The 23,325-nt window shown below is 41.6% G+C and overlaps 1 protein-coding gene across 1 annotated transcript in view; it reads right to left on the reverse strand.

The window, feature by feature from the left end:
- The window catches only part of PARD3 (par-3 family cell polarity regulator), a 561,410-nt gene that overhangs the window by 459,708 nt on the left and 78,377 nt on the right, over positions 1 to 23,325 (reverse strand). The window contains exon 2 of the mRNA XM_035129013.3: positions 23,015 to 23,116. Coding sequence (XP_034984904.1) covers positions 23,015 to 23,116 — 102 coding nt within the window. The remainder of the gene's footprint in view (positions 1 to 23,014; positions 23,117 to 23,325) is intronic.

Raw genomic sequence — 23,325 nt, forward strand, 5'->3', positions numbered from 1 at the left:
GTGAAATTTTATAAGATTGTACAATAATAAGCAAACATTTTTGTGGTTCTTAAATTCTTTCATATCTATGTTATATGTGGATATCATGTTTATTTACTACCTTGACTTTTTTTTCTTTTGCATTTTTTTTGCTATGCTCACAAGGAAAGCACCAACTGCAGTTCCCCACAGATCAAGCTTGAGTAGCCTGTGTTTTTCCCTCTCATACTCCAATCCCTGACATACGTCTGCAAAATTCTCGCTTGACACTGCTGTACCGTTCCCATGCCAACTTCTCCCACATGTCACTGCTCTTTAAAAGAGGGTCACTTCTCACAAAAGTCCATTGAACAGCAAAGTTTTGGCTTCCCATAAAGTTTCCTATTGATGCATTCATCTCTGTTGAATGGCTTTCTTCACTATTACACTCACATAAACACAAACCTTTCCTAAAAACATTCACAGACTGAGAAGCTGTCTCTAAAGGAATTCTGGATGGCAAACTTATCAACTATAACCAGCCACACAAAAAACTACTAGAATGTGTGTTGTTGTTGTGATGTAAAGAACATTTAAGTGCATTTTAAGCAAAGTACATGGTTCTTTACGTTAACACTGGATAATAGGCAGTATTTTTGTTTTATTTTGTTTAAAAACACACAATTGTACACATTGAGCAACACACACTACGAATGAAATTCCAAAGCTGATCAGGCCCTGCCCTTCAATTACCAATTCTGGCTGCATTTCGCCATCTAAAGGAAGACATTTTTATTTAGGGGGGGAAATATTCTCCATTTAATGTTGCATTGGCTGCTTTACTCAATTTTGACTGATGTTTTAATGCAATCACTACACCATTGATATTTGTTGCTTTGTTTTGTTTGCATTTCACATGTTCAGCTTTAATCTGTACATCAATCCATTTATGCTGAGTACAGCAGTAACTGTGTTTTGAGTTTTATAAATCTACTGGGTGAATTTCAGTCAGGGTGCTTACACATGAGCTAAAACTGCAAATAACAACCTACCACAAGCAGTTCCCAAACCATTTTCTGTGAGGGCCACTTGAAAATTCCTTAACATCTTGGTGTGCCACTTATTGATTTTTTCCCCTGTCATTTGTAGTGATTGTGCTAGATGTTGTATGGGTTTTAATTGTATTTTTATTGCTTCTATCATCATCATCATCATCATCATCATCATCATCATCTCTTCCTCCTAATTCTTTCCCTTCCTTTCAAGTTGCTTCATGTCCCCTTAACTTCTGGTCCATCCTGCTCACCTTTCAGGTGGACCAAGAGCTTCTTAAAATTACAGAATAGCTGCTGCTGCCCCTGTTCTTCACAGACACATCATGGATCACCAGAATGAACTTTGTGGACCACAGTTTGAGAACCTCCAAGCTACTAGATAAATTCTTCAGAATGCAAGGCAAGTTGGAACCCTGCAGGGATGTTCTGCCATATTAAGTTAAAATTTGCAGCATAAACAGAGTCCTAAAATGAATGAGAATCCCCTACTCTCAATTTTCATAATCTATTCTGTTATTTTGCTGTTATTTATTATGTATATCTGCTCTTTTTACAAGTATCCAGAGCAACTTAGAAAAAAATATTACGTATAACATAACCAATAACTGTTTAACTAACACATTATTGTAATAAGGCTATCATAGCCAGATAAAACTTGAACTGCACCATTCAGAATAAATGCCAGTTTCATAACACACACTTTAAAATACTAGCACATTGTAGACTCTATTGATGCAAAAGTCTAACATAGCTACTTCAGTGGAACATGCAGACCTTCATACTAATTAACTGGGATAATACACAGACAAATGTCCTAACGCTCCTGTCTTCATGGTCATAAAAAAACTATCAAAGAATAAATTCTCAAGTTCCTTGAGACCAGAAATAAGCATCCAAAACCCCCAGGATGAATTCAGCCACTGAGCACACAATGCAACTTAATTGCTATGACCTCAGAGTCAGTGGCTGCAGACTTTCCAGCTGTGGAGCCAAAGAAGGCACAAGGTTCTGGGTCTGCTGCTTCAGGGCAGGAAACAAATGAAGCTGAGTAACATGAGCCTCCATAAGAACCTCCTGTATCTGTAGGGCCAGAGCACAGAGCCTCAGCTAGTCTCTTGTGTGCAGGGAGCGCATGAGGCAAGTGACTAGATAACAGAGGAATGCCCATCTTCAGGCAGAAGGGTTGGCTCTTTAAGCATCACAAGGCATGGCCTGGGGTGGGTGGGTGGGCAGCCTGAAAGACATAGTCTGAGAGCAGGAGCTTCAAAAGGCTCAGTTTGCTCTCAGTCTTTTGTTGGACCAACTCACTCACTCAAAGCTATCTGTCATCCTGCAACTTCTGACTAGCCTTGCCCGCTTCTCTGTGAGATTTTGCATCAGGCCATGACATGACAGCAATATAGCTTATTTCATCAATAAAACAGAATGAGAGGCCATGTACATTCACATGTACTTCAGAACTTGATGTGTGCTGTCGAGGAACAGCAACCTCTTTCCCTCCAATGAGGAAGAACATTTTCTGTGGCTCAGAAAACCATATTGGATTTGAGAAAGGCAATGTATGCTACAGTAATATTTTCACAGGGGCAACATACATCAATGTCTATAAAACAATTTGTCAATACTTAACAGCACTGTACAAAAACAAACAGGTGCAGAGGACTGATAGAAAAAGACTGATGTCTCAAAATTACATCTGCATTCCCTGTTATTGAATCTATTGGAGCCCAATAATTGAATTACTAATGCTAGGGTATTATTTGTCAACGTTCTTTCAGGGCTCTTTGCTAAAGAGAGATGTCCTTTATTTGGCAGCTTACTTTGTAGCATAGGAAATGTGTGTTAAATTAAAAAGGGAACATTTTGGAGAAAATACATTTTGACAACATGAAGGATACTTATAAATCAAATCATTTTTTATGGGAAAATGTCAGGCTCTAATGATTTATATGTCCTCCCTCACATGGGCTTTCTGTTTTATAAATGTTGTGTTCTGTATTGTATTTATAAGACACAAAGGAAGTTACCTTTTACCAAGTCAGACCATTTCTCCAGTATTGTCTACACTGACTTGCAGCAACTCTCCAGAAACCAGAATCAAGGAACCAGTCTGTGACAGGTTTAAGGTGCCCGCTACTTACCCAATGCAAAAAAGCGGGGGGAACACCTACAGCAATAATTCAGTCTCTATGGAAATTGTAGTGCAGGTCATACAAAGGTGAAGTAGCCTCCTGAAACTGATGAAAAGATCCATACCACAGCATGCCATTCACATGCAGTTTCCCATAAAAGGGTCAACAGGCGCAAGACACCCCAGTTCCACAAATGAACAGTGCTGTAAAATTAATACATCCCTTCTAAGGCATTAGACAGCAAAGCAATGCAGAGTATGGCACAGCTGCCTTTGCCTTTTCTCCCAATCTATTTTAAATAATAGATGAAACACCATTAGGATTTACTGTATCCTCAGTTCTGCCAGATGCTGCAGTCATTAGGCTATAGTCAGATGAGGCAGCATCTGTTGGAAGGGATGTTGCTTGCCGACACTTGTTCTTCTAAAAGCCACTAAGACTGTCAGTGAAAATTACAGTCCACAAATCAAGGGGGGGGAAACATACATATCGCAGAGCCACAGTTCAGTGGTAGAGCATCTGCCTTGCATGCAGAAGCTTCTAGTTTCAATCCACAGCATCTTCAGGCAGGGCTGGAAAGTCTCCTGTTTGAAATCCTGGGGAAGATGCTGCCAGTCAGTGTGTAGACTATACTGAGCTACTGTGGCCTGACATGGGATAAGGCAGCACCCTATGTTCCTATTAAATCAGGAATGACTGCCCTGAAACTTAATACAGTACCGTTGTAATCCATCTATGGTCCAAGCAAAGAGAATGGTCTCACCAAAAAAAGGGGAGAAACAGACACGTCAAGAAGCACAAGTTGATTTTTAAAGTACAGCAGAATGGTCACTTTGTTATGAAGTATTAGAAACAATCCTGCGGTAAAAAGCATGCCACACTATCAGGCCTGCATACACCTTCACCCCAAACCCCAGGAAACAAGCATGAAACTTGTTTATGATCTAAATCAGCTCGTAACATTGTTTTCAATTCAAAGTTGATGGCACGTTATTTCTATTACACATTATTTTCAGTGTAACTCTGGTATGCTCCTTAAGTAAGGTGGGAAACCCATGACCCTCCAGATGTTTTTAGGCTACAATTCCTATCATCCCTGATCACTGGCCATTCTGGCTGGGACTGACAGGACTTTGGGTCCAACAGTATCCAGAAGGCCAGAGGTTCCCAACCCCCTATCTTGAGTGGTCTCTGCTTCTTAGATTCTCTGGAACTTGAAATTTACAGAAAGGAATTTAAATTCCACATCAGCTGCAGAATCATAGAATCCTTGGACCTTTGGGAACTGGCCTTCTCTCTTAGCTTCCCCATGTGCAAACAACAAATAGTAAAGACAAGCTCTCTTTCCGTGTTGCACTCTCCATTTCTGTAGGATCACAGCCAGATGCAGCACATGGGATTGAGTGCCCGTTGCAAATTGACTGACTGCCCCAGCATGAAACCCTACTGCGTCTGTAGCCTGGTGCAAAGCTTTGGCTGCTATGCAGAAAAGAAAAATCTAAATAAAGTTAAAGGCACAATCCATACTAGCAGAGTTGCCATATTTATGGACAACTGGATTGTCATAGAGTTTAGTGGACCCAGTCTCTCCTTGAGCTCCCAGCATGTTCTAGGGTACTTAATGGGGATCAGAATGCCTGAGCACATAGTCTAGATTTGTGTCTGCCCCTCCCTGTCTACATGGATGCATGTTACACATGCAACTAATGGCCCAGAATACTTTGTATACTCCCATACACACACACACACACACACAGAGAGAGAGAGAGAGAGAGAGAGAGAGAGAGAGAGAGAGAGAGAGAGAGAGAGAGAGAGATGGACAGATTTACTGTTTTATTCTTTAAAAGGCCAATAGATAGAGTAACAAAATAAGATATTACAAATAAATCACAGGATAACATCCCAAAAAAGCACATATCTGGCAAATGCTGCTGAAACAACAGCAACATTATACAACTTTACTAAAAACCAGAACAAAAAACATACACTTCTTCATCTCAGGAAGGTTTCAGGGCTTTGAAACCACAGTCTGGTTTCTAAATAATACAATGTTCACAAGCACTTTTGCTTGGCTAGAATGTGTTTGGAAACTGTAATAGTTCCTCTTGCTTCTCTGGATAGAGGATGGAGAGATATAATGTGCAGAAAACTCTGAATAGTGTGGCTTATTGTACAAAGCAAAGGTTTACATTAGTTCGCCCACTCAATTTTTGCTTCTGGGCTTGCCTCTCACTGGTATGTGGCCCCTGGAAGGTTGCCAAGGAGGGAATAAGGCTCTCAGGCTGGAAAAAGTTTCCCCATCCCAATTACAGTCTCAAAAGAAGGATCCAATGATTCCCAGTTGTTGGCTTTGTTTTGTTTTTTAAATCCTTCACAAATGGGGAAAAAATTAAACATGTGATTGGCAATTTTTGCCTCAAACTATGGAGGAAATAATAATTTTAATCAGGCAAATGTAGTCTGGTCAGAAAACATTGTTGGGATTCAAAGTGTGTGATTTGTACAACACAATGAAAACAATATTGTATTTCAACTACTATTTCCACTGGCCACTAGAGGTCAGGCACTGTCTGTGGCACTCATCCAAATAATGTAGTATACAGTACAGTAGAAACACCCATGAGCCTGTAAAGGAGTTGTTCCTATTGTTAATAAATCAATATTCCACTCTTAAATGCAAGACCTGTCTTGATCTTATGTGCCTCCTAGCAGCAACCTTTGCATGGACGTCTAGCCTACTACTCTGCCTTACAGCTGCTTCCTCGCATTAACACATTTGGTGCAGTGTGTAGTAATTTTTGACTCTGGATTTAATGATCTTATAAAGCAGAAACCTATGTGATGATTCTGGGGTAGGTCATCTGGGCATTTGGGGCTTGGCATCACCAATATGCAGATGACAAAGGATGCTCACTATTGGTCCCTTGACATTCTGGAAAAAAGCAACAAATGGGGTGCCGCAGGATTCTATATTGCTCCCATTGCTGTTCAACATCTTTATAAACAACTTGGACAGAGATATTAAGGGGATGCTCATCTAATTTGCAGGTCACGCCAAACACAGGAGAAGCAACCAATGCCGCTGAATACAGAAACAAGATTCAAGATGAACTGGGCCCAATATTAGAGAACTGGGTCCTAACTAATAAAATGAATTCCAATAGGGACAAATGTCAGGTTCTACCCTTAGGCAGGAAGAACCAGCTGCAAAAATATAAGATGGGGAACACCAGGCTTGTCGGAAGTACGTGTGAAAAGGATCTAGGGATCACAGTTGACCAACCGTTCAACATTAGTCAACAGTGAGATGCAGTCCTGATTAAAGGAAGTAATAGTTCCGCTCTATTCTCTCTTGGTCAGGCAACACCTGGAGTACTGTGTCCAGTTCTGGGCGACCGCACCACAATTGAAGAAGGATATTGACAAGCTGGAATGTGTGCAGAGGAAGGCAACCAAGATGATCAAGCCTTATGAGGAATTGTTGAGGGAACTGAGTATGTTTAGTCTGAGACTGAGAGGAGATAAGATAGTCATGGTCAAACATTTAAAGGGCTGTCACGTATAGGATGGAACAAACTTGTTTTCTCCTGCTCCGAAGGCTAGGACCCAAACCAATGGATTCAAGTGAAAGGAGATTCCGACTAAATATCAGGAAGATCTTTCTGGCAGTAAGATCTGTTCAAGAGTGGAACAGACTCCCACAAGAGGTGATGGACTCTCCTTCCTTGGAGGTTTTTAAGCTGAGGTTGGATATGATCTAGTTGAGATTCCTATTTGCAGAGGGTTGGACCAGATAACACTTGGGGCTCTTCTAACTCTGCAATTTTATGATTCTATGACACTAGGTTCTATCTCTTTATCCCATCTGAGTAAGGTAAAACTGCACAGGTGCTGAATCACTGCACCAAGGCAGTAATGAGCAAGATGGGAGCACTGATGGTAGTTGGTTCCCACAACTGGGAACGAGTTAGGGTAGAACTAGTCAGGGTGCAACCAGGAGCTGTTTCACTAGTGGTACTCTTGGATTCCAAACTCTCACTGCAAGTTTGAGTGACATCAGTAGCTAGCAGTGTCTATGCACAGCTCTGGTCTGTCAGCTAAAGTTTTTCCTGGACCAGGACAGCCTAATCACAGTTATCCATGCTACAGTACACTCATGAATGAATTATTCCAAAGCACTCTATGAGATTGTGCTAAAAGATTATGAACAAGCTGCAGTGGACATGAATCCCTTGGCAAGTCTGCAGTATGGTATTTCCAGCTGGGGACCCAAATACTTGAAGAAGCCCCTCTCTCAATGTAGGCAAACTCTTGTCTTTAGATTCACATGGAAGACCCTGCATGGGGAAATGTCAACAGACATATATTTTCTACAGTGGCACTTGACCTATGGAACTCTCCCACATCGGAAATAAGATTGTTCTCTTCAATATTCATCTTCTGGCACCAACTGATGGCTTACTTTTCCATTTTGGTCTTTGGGGAGATGAGTGAGAGGACAAAGCTGTTAGAATTTTATATTACTGTTCATACACTACTCTGCAATCTGCACGGAAGCAGCACAATCTACAAATGAAATGAAACACATTTAAACATACATCAGTGGACTGCAAGTTGACAGCCTCTTTCTTCCCTGTGCCTGAAGTTAAGCCAGGAGGGTGTCTAAGCTTTTCTTCTTCCAGCAGGCATTTTATAGTAGTGTTCAGTTTTCTGATAAATATTGTTTTACTCTCCCTTTCTTTTGTGGTTTGTTTTTATGTATAACACTTAAAAATGAGAATTAAACAATATATAAATGTCTTAAATAAACGTAAAAATGGAGGAAAGACAAAAAAAAGCTTTCATTTTAATGAGTTTGTGGGCACATAGAGGTAGATTTTGAGAATCTTTCTTCAGGTTTGCTTCAGACCTGCTCACTGTGGGAGTCACAAATCAGCTTCAGGGGGAAAAAATAGGTAGGTATTTGGGTTATCTGTAAGTATATTGGCATTTTTAATTTTATATGTTTTACATGCAACAAACCCCATTTACATGCTACAATAACATCACAATGCACCTGTGTAATGGCTACCTGTATCTGCTCACCTATCTTTGCTTTTCTTCTGCTAAGAGTAACTCCCCACCATTTATGCTTCCCCATATGTTTATAACATGTGTTTATTTCCCTTAAACCTCTTACCAATGCCTGTGCCTAAGGGAGAGAAGCAGGATAAGAACAGGTAAAAGAAAACTGGTCCCTCCGGAACAGGCGAGGGGCACTTTTTTCTGTTTGTTCAGCTCCACACAACCTAACACAACCTAACATTTGAATTCCTAGGAGCCATTCTGCCCATAGTACTTATGAACTTTCTTTGCAAAGTTTAAGGTCACTGTGACACAAACACACCCGGGCACACACCTCTGCCAAACATTAAGCTTTCTAAATTCTTTAATCATTTCACAAAACACACATGTAAATTAGGACCTGCCAGCCCTAGCAGCAAAGCCAAACCAGAAGGTGCCCCGAAAGGTACTTCTGATTGTGACTGTTTTGAACTGCTGTTTGGTTGGGACTAGAAGTAATTAGCAGAGGAAACAGCCAGACCCTGAATAATTGGATTTCAAAACAGCCAAGGATCTAGTTCAGAGTAATGATCATCCACAAGAGTGCTCTTAAAAAGCAGATAAAAGCTCACATCTCACCCTCTCACAAAATCCTCGGAAAACAAACAAGGCTGCTCTAGCTCAGCCTTCACCTACCTGGTATCCCCACATGTTGCTGGACCCCCATCATCCCTGACAGCCACATGGGCTGTGGGTGCTGAGAGTTGTAGCCCAACAAAATCTGGGGACTCAATATTAAGGGAAAGTTACACTAAATGGGAAAAAGACAAACCATGCAAAAAAGAAAAAGGGCAAGCAGGACAACCAATTGGGAGGGGGGTTGAGTAGAACTGCACCTAGTAAATGAAAATTAAGAACTGTATTAACATCATGTGATTAGGAACTATGCAAAATGAACTTGTACCAACCTGCCTGTCTTTCCCTTGTCTTTTACAGGTTTCCAAGGTAGCAGACTTAAAGCGGAGAGATTTAGTCTGCCTCTTAACTTTCACCGAATCCCTTCGGCGATCAAAAGAAAATGACTTAGATTTCTTTTTCATTTTCATTCTTGGTTTGTCTTCCATTTAAATCCACAAATGGCAGCACCAAATCCAGGCCTTCGATCCCCCAAGTTGCAGCACACAGACAGCAACTTCCAGACACTTCCAACTTTCCGAGTGAGTCGAATGCCTTCAGTCTTACAGGAAAGCAAGTGACCTGGCCCAACAGGTGCCACTCGGAAAGCATCTGTCATGTGTTCAAATGGTGACACCTTTTCTTCTAAGGGTTGCTGTCACTGGGAAGTGAGAGCAGATTTTTCATACCAAAAGCAGTATGCAATGCTAATGTAAAGCCGCAGCGCTTATCCATCTGAAGCATACCAAAAGTGAAGGAAAGGTAACTTAATGCAAACCAAAAGGGTGTGGAAGTAGTGTCAGCACCTACAGGGTGGAGGTGAAGCAGCTCAACTGGGGTTCAAAGCCATCTTCTGAACTCCTCCCTTGCACAGACTCATTGCACAAGCTGTATTGTATCAACTGGGTTGAGTTTCCAGAGACAAACCGACCATTAGAACTTTCACTGAAGCCACATTTCAAATGTGCTCCCACCCTCACACACACAGGCCAAAAATGCTGAGCATTTTCATCCTTTGCCTGCCTGCTTTCAATTTCTCGGTAATTAAGAGCTGCCAGTTTTAACATCTTGGAAATGTTTATTTTAAAAGCTTTATACCCCATCTTTCCAGCATTGTAGTCCTCAAGGCAGCTTACAAGTGCAATTGAAAACAATATAAAACACCAAGAAGAGCAAATCAAGCATAAACAGCCTAAAGACATGTGAACCAGCAACAGCAGATCAGCTTAATGGAGGGTGATGGCTTGGGTGAACAGGGCAGACTTCTCCTGGTGTGTGAACAGATAATGAGCAGTGACTGCGCCAACGGAAGGAGTAAAGTGATTGGAGCATCAGTCCAGAAAAGGTCTGTTCCTTGTAACATCTGTATCTACGTATCAAGAGTATCTACTGTATCAAGAGCCACCTGGCTAAAGATACTAGGTTGAAACAGAAGCCCTCTTTCTTCCTAAAATGTGTCAATAAATATAATAATATATTTATATATTATAATAAAATATATAAAAAAGAAGTTCCATTTGGAAAAGAAAATGAGAAATTAAGTTGACCCTATTTTTATCACTCACTCCCACACAACTGATCATTGTGATTTTTTTAACAACAAAACCAGTTCTAACTTAGAATGTGCCTTAGCAAGGGTTACACAACTGACCTGGCAGTGCCAAAAGTGCCAGTGTTGCTTCCATCATGTGCTTGATAGCCTAACCAAAACACTAACAACAACAGCTCATGGCCTGCAGGGTATGTACAATTTGGGCAGCATCAGGCTGCCTGAGACAACAACAGGCCCACAACAAAGTTGCAACATGCCCACCCATAAAATATATGTTAATTAAATTTCAATTTGCATATAATCCCTTACATATATTTTGTCTTAAATTTAAATATATCATTTGGATTGGCCCTCCAGGATGTGGTATGTTTCCGAGCCTGAGACACCTCCAATTTGCTTAGCCTCTCATTTATACAGTAGCTTATGACTCATATGAGCAGTAGCTTATGAATTATGTGCCAGAAAGTTACCAGCAGCATATTAATGGCGCAGACTCTGTGTTAGTGGGAAGCCATTGTAAGCAAATTCAGACTGGAGCTACCAGATTTTTAAAAATAGATGGCATGCAATCCAACAAGGTCTAAAGTAGTAAAGCAGCTTGCAATGGCTGGGATCCAGAAATTCAAATGGAACTCTGTACATTCAAAATAACTTCAACTTTCTCTTCTACAAGCAAGAGAATCCTCTGCATATAAAATTGGAAGCCACCAAGCATTCATGAAGCACTTTCCTTCTCAGTAGAGATTTAAAAAAACACTTGGGGCTTCAAGATTACATCAAGGCAGACAAGTTAACTGAAAATAATGACAGGAATATCTGCCATTGTTCCCATTGTCCTGTATTTTTAATTACTGTATGTAATTACATTATGATGCTTGATTGTTATGTGTGAGTGTTACAAATGCATGTGCATGTTTGTGCGTGAATCACAGAACTGGAAGGGACCCTGAGGATCATCTAGTGCAGCTGTTCTATAGAGCATGGGTAGGCAAACTAAGGCCCAGGGGCCGGATCCGGCCCAATCGCCTTCTCAGTCCGGCCCATGGTGTGTTTTTACATGAGTAGAATGTGTCCTTTTATTTAAAATGCATCTCTGGGTTATTTGTGGGGCATAGGAATTTGTTCATTTTTTTCCTTCAAAATATAGTCCGGTCCCCCACAAGGTCTGAGGGACAGTGGATCAGCCCCCTGCTGAAAAAGTTTGCTGACCCCTGCTATAGAGGGATTGAAACTGCAACCTCAGCATTATCAGCACTGTGCTCTACCCAACTGAGGTATCCTGTCTGTTTATTTATGTATATAGCCAATGGTTTTTAGGGGGTACTCAATGGCATGCAGTACCGACACCTCTTTTTTGTAGTTAAAAACTTGTGGCACATACTGTGACAACTTCATGGTGAGAAAAAAAAGGCACTGTAAATGACTCTGCCCATTTTGTACTGAGCCATCCCAGCTTGGCACTAGCCCCACTCAATGCAGGCATGAGCCCCCCCCCCCCAAGGATAGCTACAATGAAATGCAGCCTTCAGCCCTGTCTTAATCCACTGTGGAACATCACGGCTACAAGGCAAGCTTTCACGGGCATGATCACCCTTCAGTGCTCACAGCATCAACTGATGACTTGCATGTATAAAAGAGCCACCATCAGAGACAAAGCCTTCATGACACTATACAAAAACCGTGCAAAGGAGAAAGTTCAGACATTCCATGTACTGAGTAATGAGATATCAAGTATGCATGACTGAGCCCAAACACTTGCATTTATGAGCATATGGTACATAAACTTGGAATGATGCTTAGGTTCATAGTTGACATTTCTTCGCTAAGATATTATAAGAATGCACCAAATCTGCAAAGCGTGGATGCAGGAAACATATGCATGAGAAAAGAAATTGAAGGCATAGGAAGCTACCTTATCTTGAGTCAGACCTGTTGGTCCATCTAGCTCAGTTTCAGCGAATGGCAGCAGCTCTGCAGGGTTCTCTCCCAACCTAACCTGCAGCTGCCAGGGATTGAACCTATGACCTTCTGCATGCAGGGAGGATACTTTGACACTGAGATCAGCTCTTCCCTAGGAGCCACATTGCCCTTTCATATACGTATGTATCAGATAGTATACTTATCAGAAAACTGAAATTGGCTGCAGAGCCCTTCCAGGTTTCCCTCTGTGGAATGTGTAAGAAACTCTTTAGACATATTCATAGGAAGAGCTGATCCAGCCCATGACCCAACCTGTTCTTCTGCTGAAGGCAAATAATAATAACTTTATAATAAGAATTTATTATTTATACCCCGCCCATCTGGCTGGGTTTTCCACTCAAAAGTGCCATCAATTACACACATGGTCCAATGATTGTAAACAAGAATACGTATTAGGCTTTCCTAATAGGAGAACTAGCCTTGCCTTAAACAGAACATGATCTGTGTTGAGTTAAGAGATCTTTCTCCTGTGTGTGTGTGTGATCCATTCCACATAAAACAAGTGAAAACAATTTATAGGCAATTTGGTTTCAGCCAAGGACCACCTTAACCAAAACTAGGTGGGGGGTCAGAGCTTCATAGTATAAATCTCATTGTTTCTAGGAGACACATGTGAGGAGTTATAGTAAACCCTCCAAATGTCAAGAGATAAAAGGGCTATGATTTGTTATACACACTCACAGCTTTAAAGTATAACTGCATTCTTCTCTCTTTACAAGATAAGGATTAATGGCAGAGTCACTGAATGAATGGAAAAGAGGAGTCAGCGTTCAGGGTGTGCTAATGCTAACATGGCCTAGATTTGTAAATTTGCCTGAATTGCCACAGAAGATCATTGCTCAACTATAAAATGCTATGATTGACTACAAAAGTGTTGCACATCCAAATTGTACACTGTCCTTCTGGTTTAAGGCATGGGCTACCAGCTAATCCACACCTACATTACAGTCTGCTTCAACAAGCAGGAAGCTCAGTCCTAAGAAACACATGCTAACATTACTGTTAAACCCTTCTGTAACATTATCCAATAGTTCATCATTAGCAGTGGTGGTGGTAAAGCAGATATGTTGACAGCCTGGTTACCTTTTTGCATATCCTCCAAAATTCTGCCATTGTTCTAGGTCAGATTTAGATAAAAGTGGCCTCTCTGTCTACCTGCCTGAAACCTGGAGAGGTGCTACTAGTCAGTATAGACAATGTTGAGCTAGATGGACCAATGGTCCAACTCAGTATGGGCAGGTCCCTAGTTCCTACATGTTTACTTGGGAGTAAAACCTACTGAGTTAAGTAGGAGCCATTTTTAGGAAACTCTTTATAGCCTCATTTATTTATCCAACTTATGCAACAAAAACCCATCTAGATTAATCATGATGCAGACTTATATTCTGCAACATATAGCAAGCACGGGACCCCACTGTCATGTTAAAACCTGTCCTTGTGGGTCATAAGGAATGTTTCTAGGAATATAAGGCTCTGATGAGCCACATGGCCAACAACAGCAGAAGGTCTAGAATTGCCATGATCTTAAGAAGCGTGATACAGTCATCCAACATGGTGGAAAACCCAAACAGGCAGAGAAGTATTTCCTAGTATTCCTTGGGGGCACTTTTAACTGAGGGTGGCAGAAACCACAACACATTTTTGTGTGCGGTTTTGCTTTTGAATCAGGAGAACTCTTGCCAAAATGCTGGCAGCCTGCATGCAACATCTGCTTTGCAGACCAACTATAATAAACTGCTTATGAATTTTCCTCCTTTACCCTGGTAAACAGGATAACATGGAGATATCTGCTGTTCTCAACAGCCTCTCAAGTATGGTTTAGAAAAGCAAAATGTCCCTAAGATCCTTTGTTTTAAATAGATATATAACCTTATAGAAACTGGACAAATGTCAGACTTGATAACCTCAGGTGTTTGTTTAGTGTCATCAGAAATTACAATTGCTGCTGCTATTATCATCATCATCATCATCATCATCATCATATACCGTTTCAAGCCATAGCCTTCTTCAGATAGTCTCCTTCCAAGTTAAGCAAACAAGCAAGACAGGCAAAGGGAATGACTGCACTAGGTCTATCCCCCATCATGATTCCCTTCACCCTTCATGAGTTTAAAGGCAAACTTCTGAAGTACAAGCCATGATGGTTCTGCACCACTTTCACTATCAGAGGCATTTTGCCTCTGCATGCCAGTTGCTGGGAATCTCCAGTGGGAAGAGCGCTGCTGCACTCCATTCTGGCAGAATAGGGATCTGACTGGCTACTGTGAAAACAGGATGCTCAACTAGATGGGTCTCTATTCAAATCCAGCAGGGCACTTCTTCTGTTTTTATGATCCTAAGTAGGGGGTCATCTGTACTCATGGAGGCTCCCCATGTGTTTCAGAATCCCAGTTTTCTCAAATTCATGGAGTGTGGTATGGGATGGAGCTAGTGCACAGTCAATCCCATTGCTCCCCTCTGGGTGTTTTTCTAAATCAGACTAACACACCTGAAGAGGCTCACGTACTATGCAAAAAGGAACTTGTGAAGATACGTTCAGTTCCCTTTGAACAGAATTCCTCCAGCATCAAAAATTTCACAACCTTTGAAATACCTAATAATAACAACAATGTTTTCTACCTTGTATTCAGGTTATACTGCAAGAGGACAAACAGAAAAACAATCAAAAACCTGAGATACTGAGGTTATCCTGAGATACTTAACCAGTTCACATGCAACACTAAACCATAATGTAGCATTACATGCAGCAAGCCCCAGGCTCACATGCTTTCTCCCTTCTCTGCTAGTGTGTCCATAAGACAGGAGACGTCTTGGCCTCTTTTAGATGAACCATACTTTAGAGTTGAGGACAACCCCTAGTAAGCTTACGGAAAACAAGCCAGCTTCATAACATATGGTTTGAAGTTGACTTGTTTCTACTATCCATAGTTAAAACCAACCACAGTTTGTCTGAATTCCAATGTCACAAGCTGTGCTTAGTCTAAAACATAAGTGAGAGCTTCCAGGCACTTCATGGCTATATTGGGGGCCAGAGAAGTTGTGTAATCCTAGGATCAATACAGCTCATCCTCATAAATCTAGTGCTCTGTGCAAATGCTAACATTCCTCAATTCATCCTTTTAAACTGACTCCAACAAAGCTTCAAATGCCACTTTAAATAAAACAGCTGCTTTACCATTGTATTTTGCAGATCTCTTTTCTAACATAAGGACACAGGTGGCGCTGTGGGTTAAACCACTGAGCCTAGGGCTTGTCGATCAGAAGGTCAGCGGTTCGAATCCCTGTGGTGGGGTGAGCTCCTGTTGCTCGGTCCCAGCTCCTGCCAACCTAGCAGTTCGAAAGTACGTCAAAGTGTAAGTAGATAAATAGGTACCGCTCCAAGCGGGAAGGTAAACGGCGTTTCCAGGCGCTGCTCTGGCTCGCCAGAAGCAGCTTAGTCATGCTGGCCACATGACCCAGAAGCTTTACGCCGGCTCCCTCAGCCAATAATGCGAAATGAGCGCCGCAACCCCAGAGTTGGTCACGACTGGACCTAATGGTCAGGGGTCCCTTTACCTTTACCTTTCTAACATAGTTAATGACTGGCACACAGATTAATTCTAAAATGCCTATTGTTTCACCAAATAATTATTTCTAAAATGCTGCTTGTTTTACCAAACAATTGCACCAAGTCAAAAGCCTAATGAGTCAAAGCCATACATTATTCCAGATGACAGTGCCTACAAGTGGCACTAACAGCCTTGTTGACTAGAGTGGGGTAGCTAACATTGTACTCTCTCTCTGTTTTTTTGTCCTAAAATTCCCAACACCTCTTACCATTGGCCACATTGCCTGGGGCTGATGGGAGTTGTTGTTAAAATGTCTGAAGAGCGCCATGTTGGCTATTTGAGATGAAAGCATAATATGACAGAAAACTGTGCATCCCATATGCTGTAAGATGTGAATGCAGTCACACTATGTAAGCATATACTACAGTACAGATGTATCCTGTATATTGTGTATGTGTGAGGGGTACTGCATATGATTTAGAGCATGCTGGGTAGCACTGCCTGATTTAGCTCCACCCACCGGGCTTTGGCTCCACCCATTTTTGTTTTGGCTCCACCCCCACTGATATGCAGTCCCAAGAAAGCTGGACTTGAGATAAAGTAGTCCTTGGGTTGAAAAAATGTTCTGCACCCTTGCTCTAAAGTAATGAAATGGCCTTTGCTACTAGAAAGCAGTCCAATCATCAGCTCTAATTTGAAATAGCCATACATTATTATGATGGCAATAGCACAATGCTTTATGACATAACCACAATAAACAAAGAAATCTCTGCTCCAAGGAAGGAACAATTTTACAGAAAGAATGTGGGAAGACAACAGAGAGAGAAAGTAAAACCAGAACACAGCTATGCGAGCATATCAGAGAGCATGAACAGGAAGAAATGCATGCAGGAGTACCTTTACATTAATGGCAAATCCAGGCCTCAGAGGTGTTCCATCCCCAGCAGGTCACCTGCTATTCTATATCTGAATCATTCATTAGACATTCCAGGGGTGGATGGGAATAATGCAAACATAGGAAGTTGCCTTATACAGAGGCAGATGCCATTGGTCCATCTAGCTCAGTATGCTCTACGCACTGATGAGCAAAAGTTCTCCAGGACTGCAGGCAGGATTTCTAGCCCTATCTGGAGATGCCAGGGATTAAACCCAGAACTTTCTGCATGCAACACAGAAACCACTGAGCTATGACCCCTTCCCCTATAGATGGACATTCAAAGAACGCCTCCGCCGTGTTTCTAGCATAACCTGATCACACAGAGCTCACGAGGTTCAGTTTGATTCTGGAGTCCACAAACACATGAAATGATAAATATTGATGCCTCTGAGCATGTGCAAAGGACCTCTCCCTCACTACTAAACAGCTGGGCAATGCTGGTGGAAGAACACAAGCAATGCTCACAATGTTGCTACAAAATGTATTTCAAACAGCAATTACCACTGCAGCAGATTGGACCATGAAAGCTTCTGCTTTCCCGGTCATCAACACATATGGCATGACTGTACTGTGTTTTAGAAGCAATTCAGACTTACAATGAGGAGCTTTAGAAACAAATGGCACACGCTACATACAGTATTATGAATCAGATTCCTAATAGAGGCTATAGGGGAAAAGAGGTCAGCTCTCTTTTGCTCACCTCAATCACTTGCTGCTGATTGAGTTCAGCAGGACTTACATCTGTGTAAATAGAAGTCTGAGAGGGTCAAGGAAAATTAAAAAAAAAGAATCAGGCCACCAATATGTAAAATGCTCTAGCCTCATCTCCAGCTGCTTTACTGTACTTCCTTCAATCATCTCTCTCCCCCCCCCCACGCCCCGCTCACAGTGCTTCAGCTGCTTAAACCCTGCATTTTCTACAGCCAGGCAAATAACAGCCAGACATTAATTAAAGGGATAAAGAACCCTTGCAGAGCTTTAAAATGGGGTTCTGCACATAAAGCAATTTGTTATCTCACTGGAAATTTCAGCAGCAATTTGATCACTTAACATGGCTCTGTGCAATGAATGTTTTATGAACTCCAGTTCAGCACTGATCTACTAAAATGAACTTCTCGTCCCCACCACCTACAGTTCTCAAAACAAAAGCACACAACAAAATTCCTTGGGCTCCCTTTCTCAAGTCTTTGCAGAGGATGTGCCTGATCAACAATAAGAAGATAGCACCCTAATCTGTTTTGCAAAACAGAGGGCAGGACAAACAACCTCACAAATCAAGGGCAGGGACACTGACTTACTGATGTGGAAATCTGGTCTAGACACCTCCGCTTTCTTACCCCCTTCATCGCCTCGCTTTGCATCTCGGCACTCCCGAGCGCATAAATAAGAGATGAAGAGTTATACAGGAGCAAAAATGCTGACTGAATATTAAGGGATGGGAAGCCAAGCGAAGGAATTTATGCATCTCCACTGGAAAACAGGTGACTGCAAACACAGTTGACATCATTCCTGTAATTCATAAGCAAAAGGTGAGGAAATGAATGGCTGACAGCCTTTAGCAACAGTAGCACAGCAGACCACAAAGGGAGCTGTTACACTGATAAATTTATTCTCAATTATAGTGCTTTGAAGTGTTCGAAGCGCTTCACATACATTATCTGGTTATAATTCTTACAACAACCCTGTAAAGTAGATGAGAACTAATATTCCCATATTACAGAGATTGTGCAGGGGGAGATAAAGCCGAGAGAGGGTGAAGTCACATTTGCATGTAACAGTATGACTGACCTTCTGGTTTATTGTGCTTTATTGAGAATGACTGGTGTGCTTGTGCATGCCACCCAATCACCCATCACAATAAGCCATAAAGTCTGGTTATCATCATGTTCAAATTTGGCTAGCACCCGTAGCACAAACTCCTAGCCCCTATGATGTACCAGCTAATAAAAAAAAACATTAAAAAATTATTACCAGAGTCTTCTTTCAAGTATCAGAGAGATAAAGGTTTACCAGGGTGAGGGGAGAGGGAGTGGTAACAAATAGCATAATAATTGCTGAAATAATTGCACATTATGTCAGGGAGGGACACACTCTGCCGTCAGTACCAGCCACATACCAGCAGAATAATTCCTAAACAGGCCAGTACAAATCTGATATAGCTTTGCACTGACTTATGTTTACGCCAGCAGGAGAAAGCACACCATCTCCCTACTCTACATATCCATATCTATTCAAATCATCACACTTGCAGACAAGGTAAAGAAAGGCTTGCTGCCTCACATTGCACAAGCACCTTCAAAGTCTTACACCATGTGCCAAATCAGGGAAGATATGTTTTTACATTATGTCACATCTCCTTATAGCTGCGCAGCCACCCAATGGACCTCTTGAGTCACTTCAACAGAAAATGGCAACTGAGCAAGCCCAACTAAACACTTTGTAATTCGGAGTTGTACCCAGTGTTGTATGCAGACCCTGCTGAAATTAAAAGACATAACTTAGATCCATTGCTTTCAACATGTCTTCACTGAGTAGAATTTAGTTGGCTAGAACCCTCCATCTATAATGGAGATTTTCCATGAAATTATGAAGGAAATGTTTTTTTAATGGCATTAATAAGCTACCCGCCAACCCTCTGTCAAGGCAGCAAACTGTAGAGGTGAGTCACCTATTATTTCTGTTAGAGTATCAGAGGTTTCATATTTAAAGTTCTTTAAGAACTCACAATTGAATGCAGTCCAAACCTAGTGACTTTAATAATTTGTCAATTAGCCACAGAATGTCACTTTTTTTGGGGGGGGGGAACCTGCCTGATGTCTTCCAGAATGAAGGCTGAGGTCACATCCACACCATATATTTAAAGAACATGGCTCCCCCAAAGAATCATGGGAACTGTAGTTTTCACCTCACTGAGCTACTATTCCCAGCACTCTTAAAAAAACTACAGTGCTCTCCCATCTAACAATTTAGTTCCTCCCTCATAGATCTTTAACACTGATAGCAATATTATCCTCTAGAACAGGCATCCCCAAACTTTGGCCCTCCAGATGTTTTGGACTACAATCCCCATCATCCCTGACCACTGGTCCTGTTAGCTAGGGATCATGGGAGTTGTAGGCCAAAACATCTGGAGGGCCGCAGTTTGGGGGTGCCTGCTCTAGAATGTAGTCTTGTTTTTTGCGTGAAAACATGCACCACTTTTTCCAGAGTTTGAGAAGCTTTTTCATTTTCCTTTCTTGGGAAAGCACTTCTACTTTTTAAAGGAAGTGCTTTTGCCTATTATGGCTTCTCCTTGATTGTGCTAGTCAACCACAAGGCCATCTTCTTGGCCTGACTTCCTCATCTGCGGTATACATTTTACCCGAGCTTCCTGTGTTATTGTGGTTTTGAATAAACTCCAAGTGACTCTTGGAGTGATGCTGAGTACAATTCTTATACACAGTTTTCAAGCTTGTTTATTCAAAGTTATAACCTTTCTTTTAAGATTTCTTTCACCGGCACACACAAACACTCATAGGAACTCAAGAAGCTGTCTTATGCTGAATCAGGTCATTGGGCCCATCAAGCTCAGTATTGCCTACTCACAATGACTGGCAGTGGCTCTCTAGGGCAGGCATCCCCAAACTTCGGCCCTCCAGATGTTTTGGACTACAATTCCCATCTTCCCTGACCACTGGTCCTGTTAGCTAGGGATCATGGGAGTTGTAGGCCAAAACATCTGGAGGGCCGCAGTTTGGGGGTGCCTGCTCTAGGGTTTCAATTTACTAATTGTAGGTACTAGAGATTGAACCTGGGACTTCCTAGATTAGACCTCTACCAATTAGACCTCTACCAATTAGACCTCTACCAATTAGACCTCTACCAATTAGTTAAAGCCCCTCCACCATGTCAGCACAACGTCTAAAATGTCTGTGCAAGCTTTGCCACAGATTTTTTTGGGAGAGGGGGCACTTTGTTCAACCACATCCTTAACTTACTCTTTCACAGTTATTCTTTTTACAGTTCAAACATGAATGTAGCAATAGAAACACTAATTTTAAACACTACTGAAAGAATAACAACATTGTTTTAAAACACACACCAACCCTTTAGGAAAATGTATCTCTTTTGTATCTCTCTACAACAGAGACAACTACTGTACAGTATTGGGAAATGTTTGCACTGTACAAAGATCAACTATGCTTTGCCTGGTCTGGAAATGCAAAAGCAAATCTGAATTCAACGGGCAACTGATCGTTGAGGAGTCTGACCTTCCAGAAAGGCCCTCAAAAGGTTATGCTAGTGTGAATATGACATAAAACCAATATAAAAATATTTCTAGAGTTTAGTGCTTAAAAGCTTTCTGTACATGGAAGAATGGCTGAAGGCCTATGATGGCACAAGGGCTGAAGAAAATCCAGTATCTCCCAACTAGGTCTTAGACTATCAGTTTGGAATTCAGTTCTAGAGTAGACACATGGTCAGACATGGCTTAGGTTCATTAATTTCAATGGGTCTACTCTGAGTAGAACTTAAAGTTGAACATAAAGACAGCAAAAAAATCATTCTGAGCTAAGCATTCCCCTTTATTGGGGTGGGGAGACAAGGAGCCCCTGCACATGTAGGACTCCAACATGTATGTGCAGTAGCCTTTAAACAGGTCCTCAAAAGCACATGTTCAAATACCCCGCCTGAGAGCGTGCCAGGCCAGAGGACACAATACCAAGTTGACTGAGCTATAAATAGAGAAGGTTTCACAATGTACAATGAAAACCATTCATGACAGGAGGAAAGAAAGACTAAACATCAAAAGCCAGCTATACTCCAAGTGGGTGTAGAAAGGTATGCCATTGGCAAACACTATGGGCAGAAGCATTTGGCAGAAACAAGCAAGGAGACTCAAATAACCAATTCAAGGCAATCCAGCAGTTCTACAACCACTGTGAGTGATTACAATGTACCCATGAACACAGTGCCAACAACTTGGGAGACTGTCATCAAAAGAAAGGAAAGAGAACTTGGGAGAATGAGGAGTGGGGGGTGGGAGATCATCTTCAGTTGTTGGACAGGTATCTCACCCGCTGACACAGACACAATAGCATTTACTGTTGCAATACAGTAATGAGGTTGCCTTTAATGCAGCAGTCAAGAGCTGTGAGCAATAAACTGTTGACATAAAAAAAAACCCACACACAGTGTCAGTAATAAAAGTTGACCTAGAAGAACAAAACCTCAAATATGCTCAAGTCTTTGGGATAACATGAGTGATGACAAGTTACCTTTAAAAATGTAAAAGCCACACGGTAACATGGAGGGGGAAAAGTTACATGCCTTCATGTCATTTTAAGAGAGTTCTGCTTGTATGGTCTTTTCAGAAGATCCACCCCCTTTTTGGGGGGGGAGGAGCCTAAACCACCTCATTACACAAACAACTGACAAATGGAGGCCTCACAGCCAAATCTACCCTCTGGAGTGTGTCATCTGACTTCTCACATCCTCTCCCAATGGTTGTATTGGAGTCAAGAGAGGTGTGTGGAGGGAGCGGTTAGCTGTATCAATGAGACTTGCTTTCAGTCCACTTTGAGGTATGAGAAAGGGCCTCCACCTTTTTCTAGTAAAACCAGTTACTGACCAGGGCCACATTCCTGTTAAAGGAGGAGAGACATTCCGCAGGGTCTTTAGGACTGTTATGCCTTTAAAAAGATCTTAACATGCAACACACTCATGTTTCGACTAAGCATACTTTCTTGCTTAATTTAATTCTTGCCTTCAAATTACTTGAGTGCATTACGGCGACAATACTGGAAAGTTTTGTTTGTCTTCCAGTCTATCCCAGCTTTCCTCAACCTTGGGCCCCCTGACAGGGTTGGATGGCAGCTCCCATTCCTGAACATTGACCATGCTGCCTGGGGACTATGAGGTTTGTGGTCATACACCATCTGATGGCCCAAGGCTCACTCTGATTTGCAATTAGAACTAGGACTGCCATAAATATGTGAAATGATTTCTTTCATATCCCAAAATTATTTGTTTCCAACCTTGCAAAATGCCCTTTCTATCCCATCTTTCCTTTTGAACTCTAGCTATACAGTGAGTACCATGAGTGAAAGCTTCTGGGTGCTTATATAGAAAATCTTCCAAGCTTTTATACTCACTCTGTCTTTATCGTCCGCGACATCACAGAGAATGTCATCACGGTCAAGGATTCCCCCATCACCATGTTCCAGACGATGCACCTGTATCCAGTAGTTTGGATCCTGCAAACGGAAAAAAAGCATAATAAACAAAAAATTATTCCACGGTTGGTAACTCCACAACTAAGGCCTGTTTGAAAGTGTCCCCTCCTCACTCACTCAAAATCTCTCTGCCAATGAAAAACCAAATGTCAACTTGCCCTCTATGTATTTCAGACCATTCCTCCATCTACATCAGCACCATATTAGTTTGTTTGATTGTTTACTGCTGT

Source organism: Zootoca vivipara, chromosome 11 (assembly GCF_965207765.1).
Source record: "Zootoca vivipara chromosome 11, rZooViv2.hap1.1, whole genome shotgun sequence".
Lineage (NCBI taxonomy): Eukaryota > Metazoa > Chordata > Lepidosauria > Squamata > Lacertidae > Zootoca > Zootoca vivipara.